Source organism: Phoca vitulina, unplaced genomic scaffold (assembly GCF_004348235.1).
Source record: "Phoca vitulina isolate PV1807 unplaced genomic scaffold, GSC_HSeal_1.0 scaffold30, whole genome shotgun sequence".
In the NCBI taxonomy this organism is placed as follows: domain Eukaryota; kingdom Metazoa; phylum Chordata; class Mammalia; order Carnivora; family Phocidae; genus Phoca; species Phoca vitulina.
The window spans coordinates 24,395,197-24,421,256 of NW_022589733.1; the positions used below are offsets into that span (position 1 = coordinate 24,395,197).

General features: G+C 58.4%; 4 protein-coding genes across 5 annotated transcripts in view; 2 read left to right on the forward strand and 2 right to left on the reverse strand.

Annotated features, from left to right (window-relative positions):
- Positions 1-966: 966 nt before the first annotated feature.
- LOC116644567 (chymotrypsinogen B-like) lies at positions 967-11,415 on the reverse strand. The gene is made up of 7 exons (XM_032424239.1): positions 11,172-11,415; positions 3,299-3,402; positions 3,105-3,184; positions 2,924-3,002; positions 2,485-2,665; positions 1,691-1,824; positions 967-1,187 (listed from the first exon to the last, which is right to left on the reverse strand). The coding sequence occupies exons 1-7, from the start codon at positions 11,332-11,334 to the stop codon at positions 1,026-1,028; spliced, it is 903 nt and encodes a 300-aa protein (XP_032280130.1). The 5' UTR covers positions 11,335-11,415; the 3' UTR covers positions 967-1,025.
- A 3,783-nt stretch (positions 11,416-15,198) lies between these two features.
- On the forward strand, positions 15,199-18,587 carry CTRB1 (chymotrypsinogen B1). The gene is made up of 7 exons (XM_032424240.1): positions 15,199-15,283; positions 16,285-16,388; positions 16,503-16,582; positions 16,924-17,002; positions 17,339-17,519; positions 17,597-17,730; positions 18,314-18,587. Exons 1-7 carry the CDS (start codon positions 15,232-15,234, stop codon positions 18,473-18,475), a joined length of 792 nt encoding a protein of 263 aa, XP_032280131.1. The 5' UTR covers positions 15,199-15,231; the 3' UTR covers positions 18,476-18,587.
- Positions 18,588-19,009: 422 nt separating this feature from the next.
- Positions 19,010-22,496, forward strand: LOC116644472 (chymotrypsinogen B-like). Its single transcript, XM_032424045.1, is given in 8 exon segments — positions 19,010-19,069; positions 19,858-20,009; positions 20,075-20,128; positions 20,491-20,593; positions 21,006-21,074; positions 21,076-21,190; positions 21,659-21,792; positions 22,296-22,496. Coding segments are annotated over 8 exon segments (888 nt in total).
- A 474-nt stretch (positions 22,497-22,970) lies between these two features.
- BCAR1 (BCAR1 scaffold protein, Cas family member) overlaps positions 22,971-26,060 on the reverse strand; it is a 37,856-nt gene continuing 34,766 nt past the window's right edge. The window contains exon 8 of one of the 2 annotated variants that reach the window (XM_032424421.1): positions 22,971-24,311. In XM_032424421.1, coding sequence (XP_032280312.1) covers positions 23,799-24,311 — 513 coding nt within the window. In that variant the 3' untranslated portion in view covers positions 22,971-23,798. The remainder of the gene's footprint in view (positions 24,312-26,060) is intronic. The other variant, XM_032424423.1, reaches the window with a different exon arrangement.

The window sequence follows — 26,060 nt, forward strand, 5'->3', positions numbered from 1 at the left end:
TCGGGGCGCCTGGGTGGCTCAGTCAGTTAAGCGTCTGCCTTCTGCTCAGGTCCTGGGATCGAGCCCCGCATCGGGCTCCTTGTTCAGTGGGAGGCCTGCTTCTCCCTCTTCCCCTGCTTGTGTTCCCTCTCTCTGTCAAATAAATAAATAAATAAAAATAAAATCTTAAAAAAAAAAAAAATCCGCAAAGGAAAAGCTAGTGAACATTTCCTCTCCATGTGCTATAGGAACAGCACCGCTGGGCAACTGACTGATAGATGGGGGCGTCTCTCTGGAACTATTCCAGACAATATAGGAGAAATAAATGTTGAAATGAAGGTGCCCCCATTGTACAAGCCACAGAAGAACCAGCCAGCATCTCACCTCAAAAAAGAGAGGCAGCCAGTCCTGACACCTCTGATGAAGGAAGCCGGCCCCCACCTTCAGCCGGGCCAGTGGCATTGAACCTGAGTCTGATGGGGCCTTTGGATTCAACTGCTGAATCCCAGAAATTCAGAGGACAAGGAGGAAGCAGAAAGGACAGCGGTGCCAAGCTCTGGTGCTGGATTGGAGATCTCCCGAGCTACATAGGTGTAATGTGAGTCCAACCTGTGCAGGGGCGCTGGGATCCCAAGCAGGGAAGGGCAAAGGGCACTGCGCAGGGCAGGAGCTAAAGGCAGGGGAAGGTGCCTGGTGGCACGTGGTGGAGGAAGCAGCCTTCATGGATATGCTATCTTGGTCCCAGTGCCCACCCTTCAGGGCTATGGACTGCATAGCCTGGCCAAGGACGGCTGCCTTCCAGAAAGTTCCTTGGGTCAAGCTGGGTCCAGTAGGTAGAACCTTAGTTCTACCCCGTGGTGGAGTCCTGAGCAGGGAGGATGAGAAATAGATACAGCTTCCCCAAGAATGCCTAAAGGGGATGATAACAACACCCCAGGCAGGTGATAGAGATACCTAGGCCACACAGAGACACGGGTGAACGCAGTGCTTCCCTCTGTATGCTTTTATTGGAAACACTCAGGGTTGGGATAGTGGGAGCCACGGGCTCAGTTGGCAGCAAGTATTTCCTGAACCCAGGGAATGAGCTTGGTGACGCGGGCGTACACAGCAGGGACAGAGGTAGAGCAGGTCCCACTGCCCCAGGACACGATGCCCACCAGGGTCCAGGCTCCGTCTTTCTGGCAGACCAGGGGGCCACCAGAGTCGCCCTGCAGGAGGAGAAAGGACTTGTTCCCAAGCCCGAAGCGGGGTGCCAGGGCCCCAGTGTGCCCTGACCTGCCCCAGCCCAGGTTCTGTGCAGAGAAATGACCAGGGTGGGCACAGTGACTGAGCAGGAGACCCTTCGATGTGGGCCCCACGGCAGCCGCAGCTCCGTCACCGACTCCTGGAGGGCCTCGGCTGGGGCAGGTGGCCGACTCTGACCCGGCCCGCGTCTGTACAGTGGGCCGGAAACCTCCGCCACCCCGCGCCCCTGCCCCCGCCCCCAGCGGGGCGGCTGGCGTGAGGATGCCACGGCCCCCGGGAGCCCCGCAGCACGCCCCGGCCACAGCGAGCCCTGGTCCGAGGCACCTGCTCCGCGGGTCCGGGCGGCTCCGGGCTTTGGCCGCGCCGGCTGGCGGGAGCGAGCGGGAGGAGCCGCGCGCAGAAAGGACTGAGCAGGGGCGGGGCGAGGTCGGCGAGCGCGGGCGGGGGTGGCGGAGCCGGGCCGCACCTTGCAGGAGGAGACCCCGCGGGCGCCGGCGCAGATCATCACAGCGGTGATCTTGCTGCCCCAGAACTTGCGGCACTCGGCGTTGGACAGGAGGGGCAGGGCCGCCTGCTGCAGCTTGTCGGGGGTCTTGTCGGCTGGAGGGACACAGCAGGCCGGCGGGGGTCAGGGCCCCTCCCCCGCCCGCCCCCCCGGCGGAAGCACTTGGGACGCTGGAGGAGGGGCCGCCGCCGGGGAAGGGGAGACCCGGCCGGACCCGGGCCCCGAACCGCAGCTGGACGTCGGACTCCCAGCCCCGACCCCGGGGCCAGCGGAGCACGGCCACCGGCCTCCAGTCCCGGGAGGAGTCCGGCCTGGAAAGGGGGCAACGTGGACCTGGCTGCAAGTTCGTGAGGGCGATGCTTGCTGGTAGGTCGGTGTTTCTCGGCAAGTTAGTCTTCCAAGTACAAGCTCTTTTTTTTTTTTAAAGATTTTTATCTATTTGAGAGAGAGCAAAGCAGGGGGAGCAGAGGCAGAGGGAGAAGCAGGCTCTCCACTGAGCAGGGAGCCCGACGCAGGGTCCAACCCCAGAACCCCGGGATCATAACCCAAGCAGAAGGCAGACGCTTAACCGACTGAGCCACCCAGGCGCCCTAAGAGGGTTTTGAATAAAGAAATGGAAAGATTTATGGCTGTGTTGCAATTTAGACAAGAAAAAAAAGGAAAAGCCACAGGGGTGCCCCCCTGGAGACTCCTGCTACTCAGGCAGCCCCAAGCGCAGACACATCTCCTGGGGGGAAACGCCAGGTCCTGCTCACCGTTGTACTTGGTCCTTCCCCAGCCAGTGGTGACACACAGCAAACCAGGGGGGAATTCGTCTGTCGCCTCGGGCAGGCACACGGGGGACACGGTCTGGGAGAAGCGGGCGGGCGTGGCCAGCTTCAGCAGGGTGATGTCATTTTGGACGGTCAGCATGTTGAACTTGGGGTTCTTGAAAACCTATAGGGCAGAGCCAGAACAACAAAATCAAGCCCTCGGATTCGCTGGCAATCTGCAGGTTGCAAAGAGATAAGCTCTTTCTCTGGCGGCCGGTGGAAGAAACAGACCCACAGGAGCCCGGAATGAGAATTCGGAGGGCAGCCCCATCCACCCCTGGGCTCCTGCGTCTCAAGCAGCCCAAAGGTCTTGTCCTTCCTGCTCCTGCCCCCAGCCCCTCGGCTGAGCCCCCCAAGCCAGTAGGACAGGGCTCAGGGGTACCTTGGCAATCTTCAGGACCTGGATGTTCTCCTCATCTGAGCGCTGGTTAAACTCCCCAGCCACGACCAGGTGAGACGTGCTAGAGGAATCACGTGGAAGTTAAGGACTAGGAGTGGGCCCTGCTCCCTCCTCACCCCGAAACGTAGCCAGAAGCAGAGCCCTGAGCCTGCCCAGGCCTCACCTGACCCCGCAGTGGGCGGCAGTGACCACCCAGTCCTTGCTGATGAGGGAGCCCCCGCAGAAGTGGAAGCCAGTGCTATCCTGGAGGAAGACAGACAGGGCAGTGCTGGCTGGACACCAGTAGCCCCCAGCCTGGCCCCGGGTAGGCCAATACCCCAGTGTGTCCTCCACTCAGGGGCAGAATTCCCCCCTCACCTGCAGGGACACTTGCCAGGGCCAGGAGCCCGGGACAGCGTCCTCCCCATTGACGATCCTGGACAGACCACTCAGCACAGGCTCGATGGTGGGGACCCCGCAGTCTGGTGGGGGGGCAGGAGGAGGGGGAAGAAGGCTGAGGCCCAGGGCCAATCTGCAAAACTCCTAGTTTCTTCCAGGCCCGCGCAGGACCCCACACCACCCTCCTACCACCCCCAGGCAACTTCTGCTGCAGTCCTCAACCTGTAGGCACGAGGATCCCCACATGCAGCCTGCTAACCCTACTCATGCTGCCATGTCCAGGGCTTTCCTGATGAAGGAGCAGAAAACAGGCTGAGAAATCAGACTGTGGGGCTGGACTCCCAGCTTTCTTGCTGTGAGAACTCAGAGTGTCCTTGAATCTCCACTGCTCATTTACCTCAGTAAACTGGGGAGCAAACAAGGCTCCCCTCTCAGGTCAAAACTCACCTGTTGGATGGGAGGAGTGAGATTAAAATTGGCTAATCCCAAGCGCACGGGGAATCTGGAACTAGGACGCCTTGCCCAGGCGGGTAGGAAATGGTACATTCCACCCTTGTGCCCTCGCTGAATTTTCTTTTCCAGAGATTTAAGGAACTATTCATGCATAAAGTTTATGTTTCTTCATTATTTTATTAAATAAAATAATTTGGTTCTGCCCCATACATGGACACATGGGGAAAACAGAAAACGAGGGCTTGAGTCGTCCCAGACGCTGAGAAAAAACAAGTGTACTTAGTATGTCCGTGAGGACCTGGGGAATTCTTGGCACCTGTGCAAGTCAAGTTAGGCTCCCGCAGCCGCCACCGCACCCCCCTGGGTAACACAGGCTGGTGCCTGCCCTGCTGCCCCTGGGTAACCCAATGCAGAGCATTCTTGCCAGAACATGTCAGCATACTAATCGCTTTCTTTGTAACAGCAAAAACATTAGAACTATCCCAGGATGAATTTATACAGCTGACTACAGTGATTACAGCGATGGGGCTCCGCACCAACGGGGATAAATCTAAAACGTTACATGGGCGGCAAAAGGTACTTTATTATTTTATTTTTATTTTTATTTTTTTTTTGACAGAGAGAGACACAGCGAGAGAGGGAACACAAGCAGGGGGAGTGGGAGAGGGAGAAGCAGGCTTCCCGCCGAGCAGGGAGCCCGACGCGGGGCTTGATCCCAGGACCCTGGGATCATGACCCGAGCCGAAGGCAGACGCCCAACGACTGAGCCACCCAAGCGCCCCTGCACTTTATTTTTTTTAAAGTAAGCTCCGTGCCCAGCCTGGGGCTTGAACTCTCCACCCTGAGATCAAGAGTCGCAAGCTCCACCGACTGAGGCAGCCAGGTGCCCCAGGCATGTTTTAAAATTGATGTAGCGTATAATACTGTGTGTGGAAGTTTGTACGCATTTTGTACGGTATCTGTGGATTTCTAAGTATGTAGTAAATTGGTAAAAACCCGCCCAGAAATGAGGCACAGCAAGCTCGGAATCGGGCTCACATTCCACGAGGGTCGGAGGGAGAGTGTGGCTTGAGCTGAATCTAGTTTATGTTTTATTTTATTTTTTTTAAGATTTTTTTTTATTTATTCATTTGAGACACAGAGATACAGAGAGAGAGAGAGAACATGAGCAGGGGGAGAAGCAGAGGGAGGGGGAGAACCAGGCCCCCTGCTGAGCAGGAGCCCGATGCGGGGCTCGATCCCAGGACCCCGGGACCACGACCCGAGCCGAAGGCAGACGCTTAACCATCTGAGCCACCCAGGCGCCCCTAGTTTATGTTTTAAAAAGAAATCCCTGAAGCAAGTCAGCAAAAAAAAGTAATATTTGCAAAACCCTGATGGGAGGTACGTGGTTGTCGTATTATTTCCTGTAGTTTTTACCATTTCTTCTTCTGTTTTAATGGAAAATAAAGGACTTCACAAGTGCCTGGCACAATAAATAAAAATCTAAGGACGGGCACTGAGAGTCTCCTGCGACCGCTCCCCTCCTCTGCTCACAGTACCCCTGCCCGAGCCAGGCCTGGGGCCCCGGGACTCAGCGGCGCCCAGATTGGTCTCTGGCACCCTCCTGGCTCAGAGTCCAAGTGCTCAGAGAGCCCCAGAAGGACCCCTGTGCTCCCCACTGCCTCAGCTTGCCAGTCTGGGGAGAGGCCCCTGCATGCAGGGAACGGGGTTCCAAACTCCTTCTTGGCTGGGCCCCAGGGCTCGCTCTGGACAGAGCCCCTCGCGCTCCTTCCCTGGGGCTGGGTGCAGAGCCACTGGGGGCTCGGGACCCCTCCTCAGCCTGCTCCAGGCCTGGCAGGCCCACCCCTGGGGTCCCGACACTCACAACCGAAGGCAGCCTCCACAAGGGCAAAGCAGGAGAGAAGCCAGAGAAAGGCCATGTTGCTGCTCTCAGGGCAGGAAGATATGGGACAACCACGCTGGGGGCCCTGCTTTTAAGTCTCCTGGGCCACCCCAAGCCCTGCCCAGCCCCTCTGGCCCTGCCCAGCTGGAGAAGCCCGAGGGCCACCCTCCCTGTTATCCAAAGACCTTGAACGGTAAGTGGGGGTCAAGCCCCTCAAACAGCCAGGGCTGGCTCTCAGCCTGGGATGCCTCAGCCCCTGGGAAAAGGGCAGCTGCTCTGAGGCCTCGTCACCCCTGAGACTTGGCGATGCTTGGCATCCCAAAGGCTCTGTGACAGGCGACGCCGGCGCCCCAGCCCGGAGCCGGGGCCCTGGAGAGCGCAGCTCCGTGCAGCGTGTAGCCAGTCCCAGGAATCGGCCGCTGCCAGGGCAACGGGGAGGAATCCCAGCTCCTAATCATAGGCAGTCCCCCCATGGGATTCAGAGAACCCCGGCTGTGGTCGCCGGGAGGCCTCCAGGACACTGAACGTAGGCGGTGGGGGCTCAGCAAAGAGTATTTTCAGTGCAAGATCATCTACAAGTGTTCTACAGATGTTCTGGGTCTTCCAGAACGTCCCCTTCAAACCAGCCCAGCCAGGCAGCTTCTGAGCGTGCGTGAGGGTGTGTGGGGGGGTGAGGGCTAGAGCATCGCCTCCACGGAGGCCACTAGTAGGTTCTAGGTGGACAAACACGCTGACAGGCCGTCCTGCATCTAGCCCTGGGCTCAACTCAGTCTCTTTCCGTGGTAACCCACAGCGTAAGGAACTAGTCACTGTAGATAGCTCCGTGTCCTGTAAAGTGGGGCGTTGATTGCTGCCATTAAATGACACACAGGGAAACAGAACAGAAACGATATTATGGTCCCAGAACACTGAGAAAAGGAAGGTGTAGGTAATAGGATGGTGATGCATTTGCCAGAAGCAGGGGCCCAGTGACCTCTCAGCAGACCCTGGTGTAGACGCTGGGTGCTCACATGCATACGGCGCACGGTGCCCCTGTCCTCGGGAGGGTGAGAGCCTAGTGACAGAGTCGGACACTGAAGGGACAGGACTATGATATCGTGAGTCCCATAGTCCAGGCAGGGAAAGGAGAGTGCTGCGGTTCTGGAAGGTACTCTGGGCTTCAGCCCTGAGCTGGTGTGCGAGGAAGGTGGGGTGACTAGAGGAGTCTCCTCCTGAGGCCTCCGGGCACTGTGCTCCCCAGGGCTGCGTCCCCCTGGGTGAGGCTGGCCAAAGTGAGCAGCACAGGGTCACTGCTCCTGATCGGGACTCCAGTGGCCTGGAGGTTTTGTCTTGATCTGTGTGTGCTCAGTATGGGGTTTGTTCGAAATGCTTCCGGGGGCGGGGGGGGGGGGGGATGGTGAGCAGGGGCTCTAAGCAGTGGGGACAGTGGCCACGGGTGGGGCAGGGTCCCGGAGGAACCCCGTATCTCTGCGGCAGGGCTGCCACATTTCCAGGGACGTAGAGAGCCTGCGGCTGGGTGCTAACTGGGTCTGAAGCTTTTTGGCAGCCCCCGGGGATCCTAGCTGAGGCAGCCCCAGCTGTGAGTGTGAGGAGTCCATAGTTAAGGTCCAGGTCAGGGTGATTTATTGAAACATTTACATTCATTCGGGTTTTCTTCTCTTTTTTTCCTTCGCTCATTCCAAGCAGGTAGCCAAGCCAATTGTATTTTCCTTGCCTCAGGGACTTTTCCAGAGCAGAAAGCTGAAGCAGCCCCAAGTCTCTGGCTCTCCAGGTCGGTTGCGAAAGTAAACTCCTGGCCCACTGGAGTGTAGGAGGAATCTTCTGGAAAGGCAGGGACAGCTTCCCCAGTTGCAGAGGTGCGTGCGGGTGAGGCTCAGAGCCACGAGGCCACGGCTATTCCTATCTGCTGCTGCCTTTCCTACTGTGACAGTAAACCAGACCACGAGGTGAGCGCCCCCCGCCCCCCCGGAGCAGCGTGGCCTCCGGGCTGCCCGCCCGAGCCGTTCCCCCTTCTCGTCCACACAGGGGGCTCCCGCGGAGGGTCACCCGCCCCAGCTCTCAGCGGGGAGACTCTGACTAGTGTCAGCAGGCGGGGCCCAGCGCTCGGGCAGTCTTGTGCGCATGTGCGGCGTGGCCCCCGGCCTCCCGCCTGAGGCGCTGACTCGGGGCTGCGGCCTCCCTGAGCTGCCCGGCAGCACCTGCCTGGGCGCCCTCACGCGAGAGCGAACCCCTGTTGCTTAGCCCCTGTCTGCCATTGTTTTGTGACGGGCAGCAGCTGGAGGGATGCAAAGCACCTGTCAGAACGCGCTAGGCGTCTTGCATTTTGCCCTCTCGGCCCCCTGGCTGGCCTCCAGCGCGCTGACCCTCAGGGACAGGAGCGGGGCCCCGAGAGGGGGGAGGAGCGAGAAGTCTGGTATTTCTTCTCCGGGCGGCCTCCCTCGCCAGCGGCCACAGCTCCTCTCAGGAGGCCCTGTGGGCTCAGCTACCCTCTCTGGGCTCCATAACTGCTCCTCCCTGGTCCCGTCAGCTCCGGGGATGTCCCTATGGTTCTAGAGCCCTGGGCACCGCACCAGCCTTGTTTGTTTTCCCTAAACCCTGCCCACACCTTTGTAAAGTTTCCTTTATTTAAATTCACCTCAGTAGGGGCGCCTGGGTGGCTCAGGTCATGATCCCAGGGTCCTGGGATCGAGACCCACGTTGGGCTCCCTGCTCCTCCCTCTCCCTCTGCAGCTCCCCCTGCTTGTGTGCTCACTCGCTCTCTCTGTGTCAAATAAATAAATAAAATCTTTTAAAAAAAATTTAAAAAGATAAATTCACCCCAATCACCCAATTTTGAGTGTGCCGCCTGTTTTCCAGCAAGACGATGACTGATAGAGTGGCTGTGTCCCCGGGCCCACTGAACATGGGATTCTGGGAAAGTGATGCTCACAGACTGGAGAAGTCCATGGAGAACCTCTTTGTCAGGGAAGAGGAGACCCCAGTGGCCCACGGGGTGATGCTGTGGCATCACCAATTAACACTGGCGGTGGCAAAGGCTGAAGGGCAGGTGGAAACAGGCCCTGGAGGGCAGGTAACTGTGGCACCGAGTCCCTACAGGGTCAGCGGTGATCATAAATACTGGAGAGTTGAGTTGGACCAATGGTCCAGGAGCACACAAGATGATGATGAAAACCACCAGTCATCCGGGAGATGCACATCGAAATCACAGTGAGATATAGCCCATACCCTTTAGGATGGCAAATAGAAGCCAAAACAAACAAACAAACAAACAAACAGAAAATAAGAATGAGAAAGGATGTGGAGAAATGGGATCCCTTGTACAATGGCAGTTCCTCAAAAAATTAAAAACAGATTTACCCCATGATCTCGCAATTCCACTTCTCCATATACACCCAGAAGAATGAAAAGCAGATTCCCAAAGAGATATTTGTACACCCGTGTTTGTAGCAACATTATTTATAGTATCTAAGACATGGGAGCAAGCCACATGTCTATCAACAGATGAACAGAGAAACAAAATGTGGTCTACGTATAGAAGGGAATATTATTCAGCCTTAAAAAGGAAGGAAATCCCAACAGAGGCTACAACATGGATGAACCTGGAGGGTATCATGCTCAGTGAAAGAAGCCAGTCACAAAAAGGCAAACACTGTATGATCCCATTTATAGGAGGTCACTGGACAGCAAGTAGAATGATGGTTGCGTGCCGCTGGTAGGGGAGACGATGGAGGGTTATAGTTTAATGGGTGCAGAGTTCCAGTGTAGCAAGATGAAGAGAGTTCTGGGCATGTTGGTGGTGGGTGTACAACACTGTGAATGCACTTACTACCACTGAGCTGTGCACTTGAAAATGGTTCAGATGGTAAATTTTATGTTATTTGCAGTTTACCACAATTTGAAAATTAAAAAAAAAACAAAACACAATGAGATACCACTTCACACCTACCATGATGACTATAATTTTTTAAAAGGGAAATAAGAGGCTTTGGCAAAGAATTGGAGAAACTGGAATCCTCGTACAATGCTGGACGGGATGGAAAATGGTGTAGTCTCTGTGGAAAACAGTATGATGGCTCCTCAAAGAGCTAAACATCGAATTATCGTATGACCCAGCAATTCCACTCCTAGGTATACATTCCCCCAAAATGAGAGCAGGGATTTGTTCAAAGCAGCACTATTCACAACAGCCGAAAGGTGGAAACAACCCAAATGTCCATCAGTGGACGAATGCATAAACAAACTGTGGTGCACCCACACGATGGAATATTATTCAGCCGTGAAAAAGAATGAAGTACCGATATGTCCTACAACACGGATCAGCCTTGAAAGGATTATGCTCAAAGACAGAAGCCAGTCACAGTGGCCCACCTACTGCACGATTCCATTTCCATGAAACATCCATCATAGGCAAACCCATAGAGACAGGTATTAAATTCGAGGTTACCAGGGCTGGGGGAGAGGAGAATTGGAGTTATGGTTCAGTGGACACACTTGAAGTGATGAAAACGTTTTGGGAGTTGAGGGCATGGTTGTGCAACATCGGGAACGTAATTAATGACGCTGAATTGTACACTTAAAAATGGTGAAAATGACAAATTTCATATTATATATATTTTACCACAATTTTTAAAAACTAATGTAATAAACCAAAAACCATCGATTCATCCACTTTAAATGGGCGAATTATACAGTACATGATTTATACCGAAACGGCCACAGATGAGCCTGGAGCCTGACTTGGGGCTTGGAGACTTGCAGAATCTGACAAACACTCAACCCCATCAGGTAAGGAGCTGGTGGGGAAGCAGTGGGGTACTTTAGGTAGACAGAGCAAGGCTGGAGAACTCTGAACCCTCAAATCTCCGTGAACCCCCTCCTGCCAACACAGGTGCTCCCGTCCCCCCATCTGAGGGAGCCAGTCTCGCTCCGCACACAAGCTCCGGCCGACCTGGGGCTGCCGCCTTCTGAGACAAAGCCAGTTCTCCGCAGAACCTCCCCACCCATCCGCACCACTCCCTGGCCCGTAACAAGAGTCCATCCTTCCCATTTCCCTGTACCCACACCTTTCACCCTCAAACTTTATATGGAAGGTGAGACACTGAAGATAGAAACGGGCCAGAGCCAGACCAGAGAGAGGAACAGCACTCTGACCCGCCTCTGCGGCAACCAGGCCAGCGAGCCCGCAGCAGCCCACCCTAGACAGCCACGACTCGATTCATAACTGACCGCTTTCCTCATCTTTGCCCCAGCTTCCAGCTTAGGACCGGCCCAGTATGCACCCCTAGCCATGCACAGGGGTGCCCCCCTTCCCCGCGCCAACAGCCTGCGATCAGGGCACGCCTCCAGCCCGCCCTTTGTCCACGACAAACCTTCCCCTCGGCCCTGCCTGCCCGAGGCCAGTGAAGCTGCAGGACCCCCCACCCCCGCTACGGATAGCAAGCTCTGAAGGAAGAGCCCCCCCTTGGGCGGTTTTCCCTGTCTTCCACGAAGGCCATGCTCCCGCACGCGTGTTACCCTCCGGCGTGCAGCTCACGGCTCCTGCATCTCCCCGCTGTTGTGAGCTCTGAGCTCGCGTCGCCCGATGGTTTCCCGAAGCCGCACCTTTAGGAGCGGTCTGCACGAGCTGCCCTGTCTGAGGGGGGCTATTGGTTTCCCACGGGGGCCCCCGCAACTCCATCTCGTCTCGGCTGCACGAGCCTGTTTCAGGAACCGCTCAAAAGGGAGAAATGCTGCCGAGGAAACTGAACAGAAGCTGAGCCCCGAGCCTGGTTTTCCAGCTCGCCATCCTGACAGCACTGAGCCTCTTAAGAAACTCATCCTTGCCTTAAGCACACAGAGTTTTCTGTTCTGCTGGCGACCGCTGACTTGCACAAAAAGTCAGGGCTTTTGAACTGGGGGACCCTGGGCTGTTCCATTTCAAATGCCTAAATCCTGAAGGAGTCAAGGCATAAGAGTTGGGTCATTGACGAAAGGAAAAAAGATGTAAGAATCAGTTTCTGTTTTTCCAGCCTCAGAGGAAACAGTTTCCCTGGTGTGGCAGTCGGTGCTGGGAGCTTACCAAAACCTCGTCCTCCATTCTGCCAAATTTTGTTTGAGGTAGAGAAGGTTCAGCTAAAATGCTGCCTTTCCGGACCCCCCACCCTCCTTGCAAATGGAGGTGGTCTGGAGACATGGCTCTGCTAATGAAATGTAAGCAGAAATCATTGGATGGGGGCTAACCAGGAAGATTTTTTTTTTAAATGGGACAGATTCTGGTGGTCTTGCTTTTTGTCTTTTTCTCTCCCCCTTCTTTTCCTGCCTGAATGCAGCTGTGATGCACGGACGTTCAGTAGCCATATTGGAGCCATGAGGAAAACGCCACAGGTTTTTGAGCTGCCACACCAGCCTCGGACTATCTCCCTTTAGAATTCATGTTAAGGGGCACCTGGGTGGCTCAGTCGTTAAGCGTCTGCCTTCAGCTCAGGTCATGGTCCCAGGGTCCTGGGATCGAGCCCTGTGTCGGGCTTCCTGCTCAGCGGGAAGCCTGCTTCTCCCTCTCCCACTCCCCCCTGCTTGTGCTCCCTCTCTCGCTGTGTCTCTCTCTGTCAAATAAATAAATAAAATCTTAAAAAAAAAAAGAAAAACCATCTGGCTGAGTGAAAAGAATCCAGATACAAAGACAACATACAGTACAGTTCCATTTATATCAATTTCTAGAACAGGCAAAACTAATCTGTGGTGAAAGAAATAGGAACAGTGGTTGCTGGTTGCCTCAGAGGAGGGGTAGCTGGAAAGAGGCATGGGGGAACTTTCTGGAGTCATGGCATTATTTTATATCTTGATTGTGGTGTTTGTTACACTATGGTGTGTGTGTGTGTGTGTATCTATTCATCCCTCTGTTCACTTAACATCTGTGCATCTCATCACATGTAAATTATACTTCAATATATCTTATTTTTAATAAAAAAAGAGGGTTGGGATTTGACCTCCTGAGAGGCAGGCCTTCAAGAGGAGGGGCCCCCTCACCTAAGGAAACAGACATTTGAGTGCCGGCCTCAAGCAATACCAGTCTTAGACTTGTCGGGGGTGGAAGGACGCCCTCCCTCCAGGCCAGGCAGGACCTGGACACCCCCCACCCCACAACCTCCACCTGGGCCCAAATCCCAGGAGGTAGCTGCGCAGGGACTGGCTCAGGGCCTCATGTCCCCGGCAAAGCACAGGCTGCCTGGGCAAGAGCGGTCCCCACGCTGTTTGTTCGCAGCGCGCACACGGAGCTGGTCATCCCGAGTGCACTGCCTTGAGCCACCCCTCTTCCTGGCACTGCCTCAGCAATGCCCGCTGAACACACTAGCTGCTGCACGCTTGCAACGAGCCGGGCAGCGCGGAGGTAAGCTTTTCTGAATGGCACACGACCCGCAAACAAGGCCATACCTTCTCCCTGGGAGTGTGCAAGAGTAGACATGGGTGCGCTCCAGGAGCGCAGGGGGCAGGGTTCCAAACCCATACCGTCAACTTGATTGGCCGAACAACTGGGTCCAGAGATGCGTCGGCTCCTCCTGGGACCCTGACGACTGGCCGCTTGGCCGAGGCCTAACCGCGCGCGGGCGGAGGCGCCCGGCGTCCGGGCCAAGGGGTCCTTCCTCTGGGTCTGGGGTGGCGGCGCGGCGGGCTGGAGGGCCGCGGGCCCCGCCCCAGCGAGCTTCCGGCCCCGCGCCCCGCAGGAGCGGGTGCACGTGCGGCCCGCCCTCCCCGCCCTCCCCGCCCTGCAGCTGCGCGCGTTCCCACACCTCCGCAGCCGGGGAGCCAGGGGCGCGGGGCGGGCGGGGTCTCGGCCGCGGCCCCGCCCCCGCCTGCCCCGCCCCTCCCACCTGGGGTCCTGCCAGCCCCGCGGCCGCGGCCACCTGGCCGCCCGGGGCTGCCACTGCGGCTCCACAGGTGGAACGACGCGCCCGGCGGCCGCAGCCGCTCCCGACCGTGTCTCCACCAGGGCCCTCCTCGGTCGCCCCCCCCCCCCCCCCCCGGGCCTTCTGCCCTGGCCTCCTGCCTTCCGGGCTCATCAGTGCCCTCTGCCTCCTGCGGGCGGCCTCCTGAGCATCACCCTTCGCTCTTGTTCCCGCCTCGGCCTGGACACAGCCCCCGGGCTGTGCTTGGCGCACTCCGCTGCTCCCGAAACTTAAATGTCCCCTTCTGGGTGAGGCCCTCCTGCCTCGGTATTAATCACGATAACTCCTTAGCTGGTAGGAATGTACATTTTTTTTTTTTTAACTCTTCTCACTAAATTCTCCCACTGCTTTCCCCATGTACGCTCGCTAAAAGCAGGAGAAATTTCTTTTCCTTGGTTGCAGCCCACTATGGGCCTGGTTAGCTGGGCCGGAAAGAATGAATGGGCTTGCAGGGATAGCATGGTCTCACAGAGGGGGCCACCCTCTGCCTCCTGTTTTGGGCCCTGCTTTCCCACCTGAAACAGTGTGGCCACCCCGCGTTGTCATCGGACAGTCTGCTAGAATGCGGAAAGGGCACCGATAGGAATTTCAGGAAGGAGTCCGGAGGACCAGCCAGCACGGATTGTGTGTTAGGCCTGGTCCTAGATCGGGATGGGTCACGCCCTTTCATCATGTGGGATCCATACTACAAGCATCCCCTTTTACATACTTAGAAACAAAACCAGAGAGGGCACTCAACCTGCCCCAGTCTGCACAGCTGTGTTGTGCTGAGACCTGTACTGTGGAGCACGCTACCATCAGTGCGATGGAAATTAAAAGCAGCCATGAGATATCATTTTTCCTTGTGTGTTTTGCGGGGCTCACGCTGTGCCTGGCAGCCTCACTCTCAAGTGCTGAGAAAGGGCCCCACTGTCCACCCTGTCGCCCAAGCCAGAAGCCGGCCTCCTTGCCTGCCCCCGCCCCAAACCCCATTTCCTGCCTGATCCAGCCTCCAGCAGCTCTCACTGAGGCCATGGTTCCAGGATGCCACACACTCGATTCCAGGGGCCTATGGCGCCTCGGTGAAAAGACCTGGCCTCGTGTGAACAGGCAGTGTGCGGCTTGCCCCTCTCAGCCATGCTGCACATAGCCCAAGTGACCGCCCCAGATACTGAATGGAACCTTCACGGAGACTGCTTGGCCATCCCCAAGACCAGGGGAACATCCTCAGCCCTGGCCACCGGGACCTTGGTCCCCACACCTCCTTCCTCCTTGACCACACTGCCCAGGGCTTTAGAATAACTAACAGACCAAGTAAATTACTTGTCCAAGGTTCTCCTGCCCATGAGAGAATAGGCTGGGGCTCAAACCCTGCCCAGGCCAGGCTGCTGTCCAGAAGTCCCTTCCTGGAAGAGGAAGCCCAAGTTTTCTGAGCCCTTCCCCATGGCTATCTTGTTTGGCCCCACCTTTGCCCTTGACCCAGACCCAAGCTCGACCATGGGCCACAGGTGCTGCCGTCCCATGCCCCGATGCCAGCCCTGCTCTGGCACATTCTATGTCCTCGGGCACATGCCCAAGAAAGGGATTGTCACCTCAAGGTTGGCAGATAACAGCTTGGTGCCCAGGGATATAACGGGGAGCTCCCCAGACAGGCACGCTACACCTCCCTGACCATGGCCTTCCTCTGGGTCCTCTCCTGTTGCGCCCTCCTGGGCACAGCCTTCGGTGAGTTCGGGGCAAACAGAGGCCAGAAGGGATGTCTCTGCTCCCCTTCAACCCCTGGGGCCAGAAGGGGCAACGGGGTCCCTGCTCCCCGTGCAGGTGCACATGGTGGTGTGAGCCTGAGCAGGTCTCTCTCCCCCTCTGAGCCTCACCAGCCCCATCAGCACGATGGGGGTGCTGGGAGGATTGGACCAGACTAGCCAGTGCGAGGCCCCCAGCAGGAGGTGGGCCTTCCTGGGGCTGACTGAGGCCTTGCACGCTGTGCAAGGGACAGGGAGGCCAAGTCGAGGGAGCGAAAATTCTCTGAACAGCTAGTGGCTCCCAAACAGGGTCAGAGGATGAGCAGGCGACAGGCGTGGCTGGACCACCACGACCCTTTGGGACCCTCGAACCCAGCACTTTTAAACTTGTGTTCACTGAGTCCTTGCTCTGTGCCAGGAAGAGAGCAAGTTCCTGCTTTGCCTGCTTAGTCTTCTTGCTGCTGCTGCTGCTGCTTTTTTTTTTTTACGATTTATTTATTTATTTATTTGAGAGAGAGAGAGAGAGAGTTTGAGGGAGGGGAGGGGCAGAGGGAGAGGGAGAGAGAGAGAAGCAGACTACCCTCTGAGCGTAGAGCCAGACTTGGGGCCCGATCTCAGGACCCCAAGATCATGACCTGAACTGAAATCAAGTGTCGGACATTCAACCAACCGGGCCGCCCAGGCGCCCCGTCTTCTTGCATCCTTATCCCAACTCTGTGAGGTTAGCAGCTATATGATCCTCTCTTTGCAGATGGGAAAATGCTCAGAATGGTAAGGCTGGGCAGTGGTGGGGCTGGGTTCACACCCCCAGAGCCCTGCCTCCATCTCGTGCTCCGGCCTGGCCACCACCTCGAAGCCAACCTGTTGGGCTTGTCTGGGCTGAAGCACACGTCAGACTGAGTTGTCCCTGGGGGTTCCTGGGAGAGTGGGACCTGGGTGGGGAGTGCTTGGCCTCCATCCCTTACCTCATACTCCCACCCCCAGGCTGCGGGGTTCCCACCATCCATCCCGTGCTGAGTGGTCTGTCCAGGATCGTCAATGGGGAGGATGCTGTCCCGGGCTCCTGGCCTTGGCAGGTGTCCCTGCAGGTGAGGGGGGAATTCTGCCCCTGAGTGGAGGACACACTGGGGTATTGGCCCACCCAGGGCCAGGCTGGGGGCTGCTGGTGTCCAGCCAGCACTGACCCGTCCGTCTTCCTCCAGGACAGCACTGGCTTCCACTTCTGCGGGGGCTCCCTCATCAGCGAGGACTGGGTGGTCACTGCCGCCCACTGCGGGGTCAGGTGAGGACTCAGGGTCCCCAGGAAACCCCTTGGTGGGGGGGGAGACTCTCAGCACTGAGGGCTGGACCTTTAACTCCTCGTGCCTCAGTTTCCTTGTTTGGGAATGTGTAGAAAACCCAAGTCATGCTGGTCTCCCGAGGGTCACCAGGAAGGAAACACCCGGCAGGCTGTAGGTGCAGGTGTTTCGGGGGCAATTACTGATATTTTGCGCTCCCATCTCTGGATCAACAACTCTGAGCATATGCACAGAGATACACACGCACACACATGCAGTCTGCAGCCCCTCGCATGGCCCCACCGCCTCACAGCAGGATCCTCCTTCTTTCTCGGGCCCTCTCCAGAACCTCCCACCTGGTCGTGGCTGGGGAGTTTGACCAGGGCTCAGATGCTGAGGACATCCAGGTGCTGAAGATTGCCAAGGTATGGTGGCCCTGGAGTCCAGGCTTGACCCCGGGGCGGGGGGCAGGCCCTCAGGAGTGTGCCGCCCAGGCTAAGGCCTGAACACCCCCAGATGCTCCCGACCACCCCGGTACCCCATCGTGAGGGGGCAAAGCAGAAAGCAGGGTGTTCAAGGTCTGCGCCGTGGTCCTAGGCCTGGCCTCGGGCTTCCGGGGCTGTAGAAGGAGCCGACAAGTCTAACAGGCCATTGTGCAGACAGAAGCACTGGGGTGACCTGGGGTGGCCTGGTGTCCTGCTTCAGCCCCCCCGTCAACCTCTTCCCGGACCCCAACCGCCGCTGTCCGCCCCACCCCGCAGGTTTTCAAGAACCCCAAGTTCAACATATTCACCGTCAACAACGACATCACCCTGCTGAAGCTGGCCACGCCCGCCCGCTTCTCCCAGACCGTGTCCCCCGTGTGCCTGCCCGCTGAGAACGACAACTTCCCTGAGGGGACCCTGTGTGTCACCACGGGCTGGGGCCTGACCAAACACACCAGTGAGCACCCTCCAGCCGGGTGGGTGGGAGGTGGGGGGCCGGGCCGTGCCTGCTGACCGCCCACCCTGCCCTTCCAGATGCCAACACCCCCGACAAGCTGCAGCAGGCGACCCTGCCCCTCCTGTCCAACACCGAGTGCAAGAAGTTCTGGGGCAACAAGATCACCAATCTCATGATCTGCGCCGGGGCCAGTGGCGTGTCCTCCTGCATGGTATGGCCTCCTGGACTCACCCGGCGCCCCCTCCCTCCCAGCCTGGGGTGGGTTCCGGCAAAGTCCCAGGTCAGGGGCTTGGCGGGAGAGAGGAGATGGAAGTCACACGCAGGCCTCTTTGGAGGGCCTGACACTCTGTCCCTGAATTCCTACTTGAGCAGTCATAAAAATGCTTAGTTCTCCTGGCTGATCACCAGTGACCGCAACAGAGGGATGCCAGGGCAGGGGGCTCTGGTCTTGAAACTGCCCTATTGCAAAAATCCATTGAAATCAGTGTCTGAACGAATGCCCCCCTCCTCCCCCACCGGAGCAGTGCAAGGTACAGCCTGGGTAGTGGACCACGGCGCCCAGAAGTCTCCAGAAAGAGTCGGGCTCCACGGCCAGGCCAGCACCACCCATGCTTCCTTCCTATCAATCAAACCCGCTTTATTAGGCCTCTATCAGAGGGCCCCTGGTGATGGCCCAGCCTTACAGGGGCACAAACCACACAAGGAGCTACTGCAGCTTCTTTCATAATCCCTCCAGTATGTACCTGCCAGGTGTCTACGGGCTGCCAGATCCAAGCCCCTCTTTCTCCCTGCAGGGCGACTCTGGTGGCCCCCTGGTCTGCCAGAAGGACGGAGCCTGGACCCTGGTGGGCATCGTGTCCTGGGGCAGTGGGACCTGCTCTACCTCCAGTCCTGGCGTGTATTCCCGCGTCACCAAGCTCATGCCCTGGGTAGAGCAGATCCTGGCAGCCAACTGAGTCCCCAGCCCCACCCTGCCGTCCCTGCTGACCTGCTCCCACAAAGCCTCAATAAACCAATAAAAGACACATTGATGATGTGCTCTCCTGTGTTGGGGCCCCTGAGACCTCATTCTGCTCCTGAACTTGCATCTTCACTGGGACGAATGGCAGGAGGTCCCTTTTTTAGTCTTGCTCCCAAGAGATGAAGTGGGATCTTGGCCCCCACCCCTCACTCCTTGCTCCCACCCTCGTAGGCAGCAGGGTCCTGGCCATCCAGGCCCTGCTCGAGGTGCTCAGGGCCCCCACCCCCGGGGAGTGGACAGCTGGGGGATGAGCCACCTGCTGGCCGCACACACCTGTGGTTCCAAGGAACCTTCCCAGGAGCAGCCCCCTAGGGCTGCGACTTTCCCAGGCCTGCACAGGAGTCAGGTGCTCCTCAGCCCAGGGACTCATGATAAGGAAGGGATGGCGAGGCCGGCTGTAATTGGTGGGCTAGGGGAATATAATGGGGGTCATTTGGGCAGCCCCATCCCACCTCCTGAGCCACACGCCATGGCCTTTCTTTGGGTTGTCGGCTTTCCCCTCTTTGGTAGCAGCTCCAGTAAGCGCAAGGTTCGGGCAGGCCTGGCAGCCCCAGACCAAGCCTCTCCCACCCCCGGCCCCCCGCACCCCCAGAAGCTGGGACCTGGAGGGCCAAGTCCTTGCACCTCCCATCACCCGCCCCAGCTGACCCCCTGCCGGCCCCGCTGGCTACCCCCCGCCAGCTTCTCTGGGTGCCTTTCCTGGGCTCCCCACTCCTCCTCTGCCTAGAGGTCCCTCGGGCCCCTCAAACTCCACTGGTCATGCTGGACCTGCCTCGTCTTGGCCTCCTCCAGCGGCTCAGAAGCAGGGGGTCATCCGGGCTCCTCCACCATCCACATGTGTCCCCGAGCCACAGGAATTCTGCCTGGGGAACGTCTTCCATGCCCGTCCTTTTGCCCTGCCTCTTCTGTCTTCCCGACTTGGGCAGCCTCCTGGGTTTGTGCCGCTCCAGGTGGAGTAACACTCTGACCCCGACCTGCTCCTGCTGCAGACTCAGGGGGCCGTGAGAGCACCAGGGACTCAAGCAGGACATCCCAGCCCCATGACCCAGGACCCTGGGTTCAGAGCGGGATGGAGGCTCCTCTCGGGGCACACAATGGGTTGGGGAGCTAGCTACATAGGGAGTCTCCGGACCCAGGCTTCTAGCTCTGGGCCCCAACTCCAGAGGTCCTCCAGCCTCCAGGACCCTCCACAAGGGCACCAGCTGCCGGCTGGGTTAGGAGGGGCTGAGTGCCCTGCAGTGGCCAAAGCTCCGGGTGCTAGGTGGCCACAGACGCCTGGAAGTGCCGGGTCTTCCCCCCGCCCCATCCACTGACCAGCTACCCTGGCCCTGGCACCCAGGCTGCGGAGTCCTCGCCATCCACCCCGAGCTCAGTGGCCTGTCCCGGATCGTCAGTGGGGAGGACGCTGTCCCCAGCTCCTGGCCCTGGCAGGTGTCCTTGCAGGTGAGGAGGAAGTTGAGGAGGAGCGGGTTAGACTGCGGGGGGGTCAGGCAGGAGAGGCGAGGCTGACCGTCCCTCTCCCCTCTCCCCGGACTGGCTCCCTCATCAACCAGCTCTGGGTGCTCACTGTCGCCCACTGCAGGGTCAGGTGAGGCCCGGGCTCGGGGAACACCCCCGCACTCCCTCCCCAACCCCCCCTGCCCAGGCACTGCTCCCCGGCAGGAAGGGTCTGAGGCAGCCGGCGGCTGGGGAAGAAGCCGCCCCTACCTCCTAGCTATAGGCAGAGCCACCAGCTGCAGGAGAAGACCCCCACCCTTGTGCGCCCCACTGCCTCGGACCCCCGCTTGGTCCAGGAGAGCAGCTCGAGGCCTGTGCCCTCGCTGCACAGATGGGGAGCCAGGCCCCCGGGGCCCCGTGGCTTGGCCGGGGCTTCCCTCACCGGGCGCAGTTCCCAGACTCCCCTCCGAGGTGGCCAGAGCCTGAGCACCCTCTGCCACCCCCTCTCTCCAGGAAGAGCCACCGTGTGGTGGCTGGGGTGTCTGGTCATGGCTCTGATGACGAGGCTGTCCAGGCGCTGAGGACCGCGGAGGGACCGCTAGGCGGGCAGGCTGCGGTGGGGCTGCCCCCCCCCCCCCCGTGCCCAGGAGGAGGGAGGGGCAAGGGGGGCAGGGTGTGTGGGCACAGATGACCATGGCCGACCGGCTCGGGCCTCACCCCTGCACTTCTCGGTCCAGAGCCTTCTTTCCCAAGGAACAAAGCTCCTTTACAAATACGGAAGGTTGTTTCTGATGGTAAAATTAAGTTTTGCTCAGGGTAGAAAAGCACAAAAATATAAAAACTAAATATCGCCAATGTGTCAAATGCCAGTTTCCAGAGATTTTGTCTGTGCAACTCCATCTGTGCGTCCTTCTCAACGACCGTCCGCCTGGCGCTGAGCCCTCTGCGCCTCCAGGCCTCTGTCCCCGCACTTCAATCCCCCAAGTCCTCCCTCTGAGCTCTGCCCAGCCCCCACCACGTGTCCCCAGGTTTTTGAACACCCGCTGTGGGACAGGATTATGGCCAGCAACGACATCGCCCTGCTGAAGCTGGCCACGCCGGCCGGCCCCGCTCTCCAGCACCGTGTCCCCCGTGTGCCTGCCCAGCGCCAGCACCAGCTTCCCCGCGGGCTCCGTCTGCGCCACCACGGGCTGCGGCCAGACCCAGGGCGGCTGTCAGCGTCCTGGCAGGGCCTTGTCAGAAGCGAGACTCATTCTGGCTTTTGGTCTAAGTCCCAAGCACGTAAAGTGCAAGCCATAAATCTCTTTCTTTATTTAAAACCCTCTTAATGAAAAACCTACCAAACATGAATAGAGATGAGCTTAAGCGCTCTGTACTTGGAAGACTAACTTGCCGAGAAACACCGACCTACCAGCAAGCATCGCCCTCACGAACTTGCAGCCAGGTCCACGTTGCCCCCTTTCCAGGCCGGACTCCTCCCGGGGCTGGAGGCCGGTGGCCGTGCTCCGCTGGCCCCGGGGTCGGGGCTGGGAGTCCGACGTCCAGCTGCGGTTCGGGGCCCGGGTCCGGCCGGGTCTCCCCTTCCCCGGCGGCGGCCCCTCCTCCAGCGTCCCAAGTGCTTCCGCCGGGGGGCGGGCGGGGGAGGGGCCCTGACCCCCGCCGGCCTGCTGTGTCCCTCCAGCCGACAAGACCCCCGACAAGCTGCAGCAGGCGGCCCTGCCCCTCCTGTCCAACGCCGAGTGCCGCAAGTTCTGGGGCAGCAAGATCACCGCTGTGATGATCTGCGCCGGCGCCCGCGGGGTCTCCTCCTGCAAGGTGCGGCCCGGCTCCGCCACCCCCGCCCGCGCTCGCCGACCTCGCCCCGCCCCTGCTCAGTCCTTTCTGCGCGCGGCTCCTCCCGCTCGCTCCCGCCAGCCGGCGCGGCCAAAGCCCGGAGCCGCCCGGACCCGCGGAGCAGGTGCCTCGGACCAGGGCTCGCTGTGGCCGGGGCGTGCTGCGGGGCTCCCGGGGGCCGTGCCATCCTCACGCCAGCCGCCCCGCTGGGGGCGGGGGCAGGGGCGCGGGGTGGCGGAGGTTTCCGGCCCACTGTACAGACGCGGGCCGGGTCAGAGTCGGCCACCTGCCCCAGCCGAGGCCCTCCAGGAGTCGGTGACGGAGCTGCGGCTGCCGTGGGGCCCACATCGAAGGGTCTCCTGCTCAGTCACTGTGCCCACCCTGGTCATTTCTCTGCACAGAACCTGGGCTGGGGCAGGTCAGGGCACACTGGGGCCCTGGCACCCCGCTTCGGGCTTGGAAACAAGTCCTTTCTCCTCCTGCAGGGCGACTCTGGTGGCCCCCTGGTCTGCCAGAAAGACGGAGCCTGGACTCTGGTGGGCATCGTGTCCTGGGGCAGTAGCTGGTGCCACCCATTCTCACCAGGGGTGTACAACAACGTCACCGAGTTCATTCTCTGGGTTCTCGAGGTTCTAGAGAACCCCCGCCCCACCCCCCACTTCTGCAGAACCCAAATAAAACCCTGAGAGCAACCACACGCCTCTTCACTTCTGTGTCCTGGCCAGGGTGCTGGGTGGGGGGGCAGGAAGGATGGCTGCCTTCACTGGGGTCCCTGCTGTGGAGTTTAGAGCCGAGAGGGCTGACAGGTCCTGCCCTTTCTTCGTAGAGTTAGAGAGACCGAGGCCCAAGGTCACATGCACAAGAGTCAGCGCCAGGAGCCACACCTTCCTGAGTCCCAAGGCTCTTGCCTCCCCCACGGTGCCGGACATACCCCGAGAGGCCAGGGGAGGACACACTGACTCAAGGCAAGGGCCCTCTGGGCCCCCAAACCCCAACTTGGAGGCCAAGTCTATGTGTAATTCCAGAAAAGATGCTCTGGAAGAAGTCCCACAGCTGAAATAATGAGCTCCTCTCTGAGAGCCAAGTTCTGGGCAAGGTCTGTGAAAACGAGTTTCCGTGGTGCCCTCAGTGGGTTCTCTGCCCTGGAATGTAGGCCCCAGGAGAGCCCAGCGCCCTCCTGGAGCTGCTTCAGGCCACGCTGGCTTGCCCCTGACCTCGCCGCGGGCCGCACCCCTCCTTGGAGGACGGCTCAACTTCTCTCCAGCAGCCTGGGCTCCCAAGGTCTTGGGGCCATTGGCAGACCTGCTCTCACCTTGCAGAAGAGCCCTGGCCCAGCCCTGTGTCCCAGGACCTTGGTTTTCTCCTGAAGGGACCCACTTTTTCTTCACCCTCCCAAGAAGCCGCCCACAGCCTCAGCCCAAACCGCCTCAACCTGCAGGTCCTACCCCGTGGCATCTGAGAGCGAGGACACACCTGCCCACGTCCATGAGCCCTCCTGACTCTCACACCTCTCACACCAGAGGCTTTTCATTTTTAAAATTTTATTTAAATGTAGACTATTAGTCAAATGATTGGAAAACCAATAATGAAAAATAGTGTTCTAGAGTTTTTCTCCTGGTACAGTGGCGCTTGCGCTGTGGGGGGACGGGGGACCTGGCACCGCTGTGGGGCTAGGATCAGCTCAAGGGGTCCTCTGAGGCCATGTGGGTCATGGCCCAGGGGTCTCTGGGCCCCAGCCCCCCGTGTACGCAGGGAAGACCACCAGCCCACTCCTCAGCCTTGGCTCCCCGGGGGCCCAGCTCTGCTTGGGCTCCTCTGAACAGGCGTGGTCCCATATCCTGCCCCATCCTAACTATGTACAAATCCCTGGACAGTCTGGGGCACCAGGCCCGGACAGAGCTGGGGCGCCTGTCCCCACGCCTGCAGCATGGCGACTCTCTCGGGGCAGGTGCCCTCCTCCCGACCCCCATCCCTGTGGTCACCGGCTCTCAGGCAGCTGCCAGCTGGCCCAGGACCCGGCGGAACTGCTGGGTGCTGTGGCCCAGCTCCTTGACCCTGTCCACCATGTCCTGGGCAGCGGCAGGCGACGGGTACTGCAGGGCAGCGGCCTTGGTGGTGGCCACGATGCCGCGCAGGAGGTCACACAGCAGGTTGCTGTAGTGGGTCACCTGGCTGCGCACGTCGGCCGCCTTGGCCTGCCTCGACAGCGTGTCCCCGATGAACACCAGCTTGTGTGCGCTGAGGATGACGAACTTGCTGTGCGCCACGAAGATCTTGGGCGGCTGGTTGGTGGCCACGGCGCTGAAGAAGGCGTCCACTGCGTTGGTCAGCGTGGTCAGGTTGGCCTCGCACTGCTCCAGGTAGAAGAGCAGCAGCTCCCGGTCCGAGGGCCCCAGGCTGCCTGTCCGCCCCGGGGCCAGCGGCCGGGCCGGCACCCAGTTGGCCAGGTCGTGGTCTATGGGCCGGGACACCTCCTGCTCCAGTCGCTCGAACTGCTTCAGCTGCGGCAGAGGGAAAGCACAGTGAAAACCACAGCCACACTGCACGAGGGGAGGCCGATGTCTCCCCGCGGGAGCGCACGACGCGAGCCACCTCCAGGCGACAGCCGGAGCACGCGACCTCCGGGGCCTCCCCGAAACTCGCCGGTAACACCTGCCAGTCTCAGAAGGTAGGATTCCACTCTTGTAACATTTCTGAAGCCACAAGATGACAGAAACGGAGAATGGGTAGTCGCCATAGTTAGGGACGTCGGTCTCTGCTTACTTAGGATGCACTCACTGTGGGAAAGGGGGTGAAGGGTACACTCTCTCTGCACCTTCCGATGGATCTATGCATACTTCAAAATGAATTTTAAAAACCCCACATTTTGTCTTCAACCTATATGTTGCAAGAAGATTCAAACGAGCGTCTGGGTGGCTCCATTGGTTAAGCATCTGACTCTTGATTTCAGCTCAGGTCATGATCTAGGGGTCGTGGGTTCAAGCCCCGCAAAGAGCTCTGCGCTCAGCACGGAGTCTGCCTGGGAGTCTCTCCCTCCCGCTGCCGCTCCCTCCACTCGCTCTCTAATTAATTAATTAATTCTTTAACCCCCCCCCCCCCAAATACACCAAGCAGAAAACAAGACAGCTGTCAGCTGGAATCCCGGGTACCCAGAAGTAACCTTTGGTGGAATGCAATCCTGGTCAAGTATCTTTTAGAACCAAATACTAAAGTATTTGCAGATAAAATGATATAACGGCTCCAAAATGCTTTATGGGGCAAGGGTGTCAGATAACCAGATTAGCAATTGTGCTGAGAGGGGTTGAGGTGGGTGAACGGTACCCAGGGGCCTGCCTTCTTTAATTTTATAAAGGTATTCAATTTCCCATAATAAAAACTTTAAACAGAAGAAATGTACGGGGGTGTGCCTGGCCAGCTTAGTTGATAGAGCGTACGACTCTTGATCTCAGAGTTTCGAGTTTTGTTTTATTTTTTTAAAAGATTTTATTTATGTGAGAGAGAGACAAAGAGCATGAGCGGGGGGAGAGGGAGAAGCAGACTCTCCGCGGAGCAGGGAGCCCGACGTGAGGCTCGATCCCACGACCCTGCAATCATGACCTGAGCCGAAGGCAGACGACACTTAACCGACTGAGCCACCCAGGCGCCCCGGGGTTGTGAGTTTGAGCCCCATACTGGATCTTTTAAATCTTAAAAAAAGATTAAAATCTTAAAAAAAAAAAAAAAAGTCATGGTATTTGTAAAACTTCAGAAACAAAATTCACATAAAAAAATAGTGACTATTCTTCAAGATGCTTTCCTTTAAACATGAATATTCCTGTTTGCTTTTTAACCAGCAGACTGGAAACACTACATGTGCCTGCAAAACATGCGGGTCATGGGCACCAACCCACCGTGCGGTCGAAGTCTACATGACTTCTTTTTTTTTTTTTAAAGATTTTATTTGTTTATTTGTGAGAGAGAGAATGAGAGAGAGCACATGAGAGGGGGGAGGGTCAGAGGGAGAAGCAGACTCCCTGCCAAGCAGGGAGCCCGATGTGGGACTCGATCCAGGGACTCCAGGATCATGACCTGAGCAGAAGGCAGTCGCTTAACCAACTGAGCCACCCAGGCGCCCGAAGTCTACATGACTTCTGACAAAGCTGACGACTCATCAACAGCCTAGCCTGTTACCTGGAAGCCTTACCAGTAACAAACAGCTAATGAACACGTATCTTACAGATTACATGTACTGAATGCTCTTTCCTCACAAC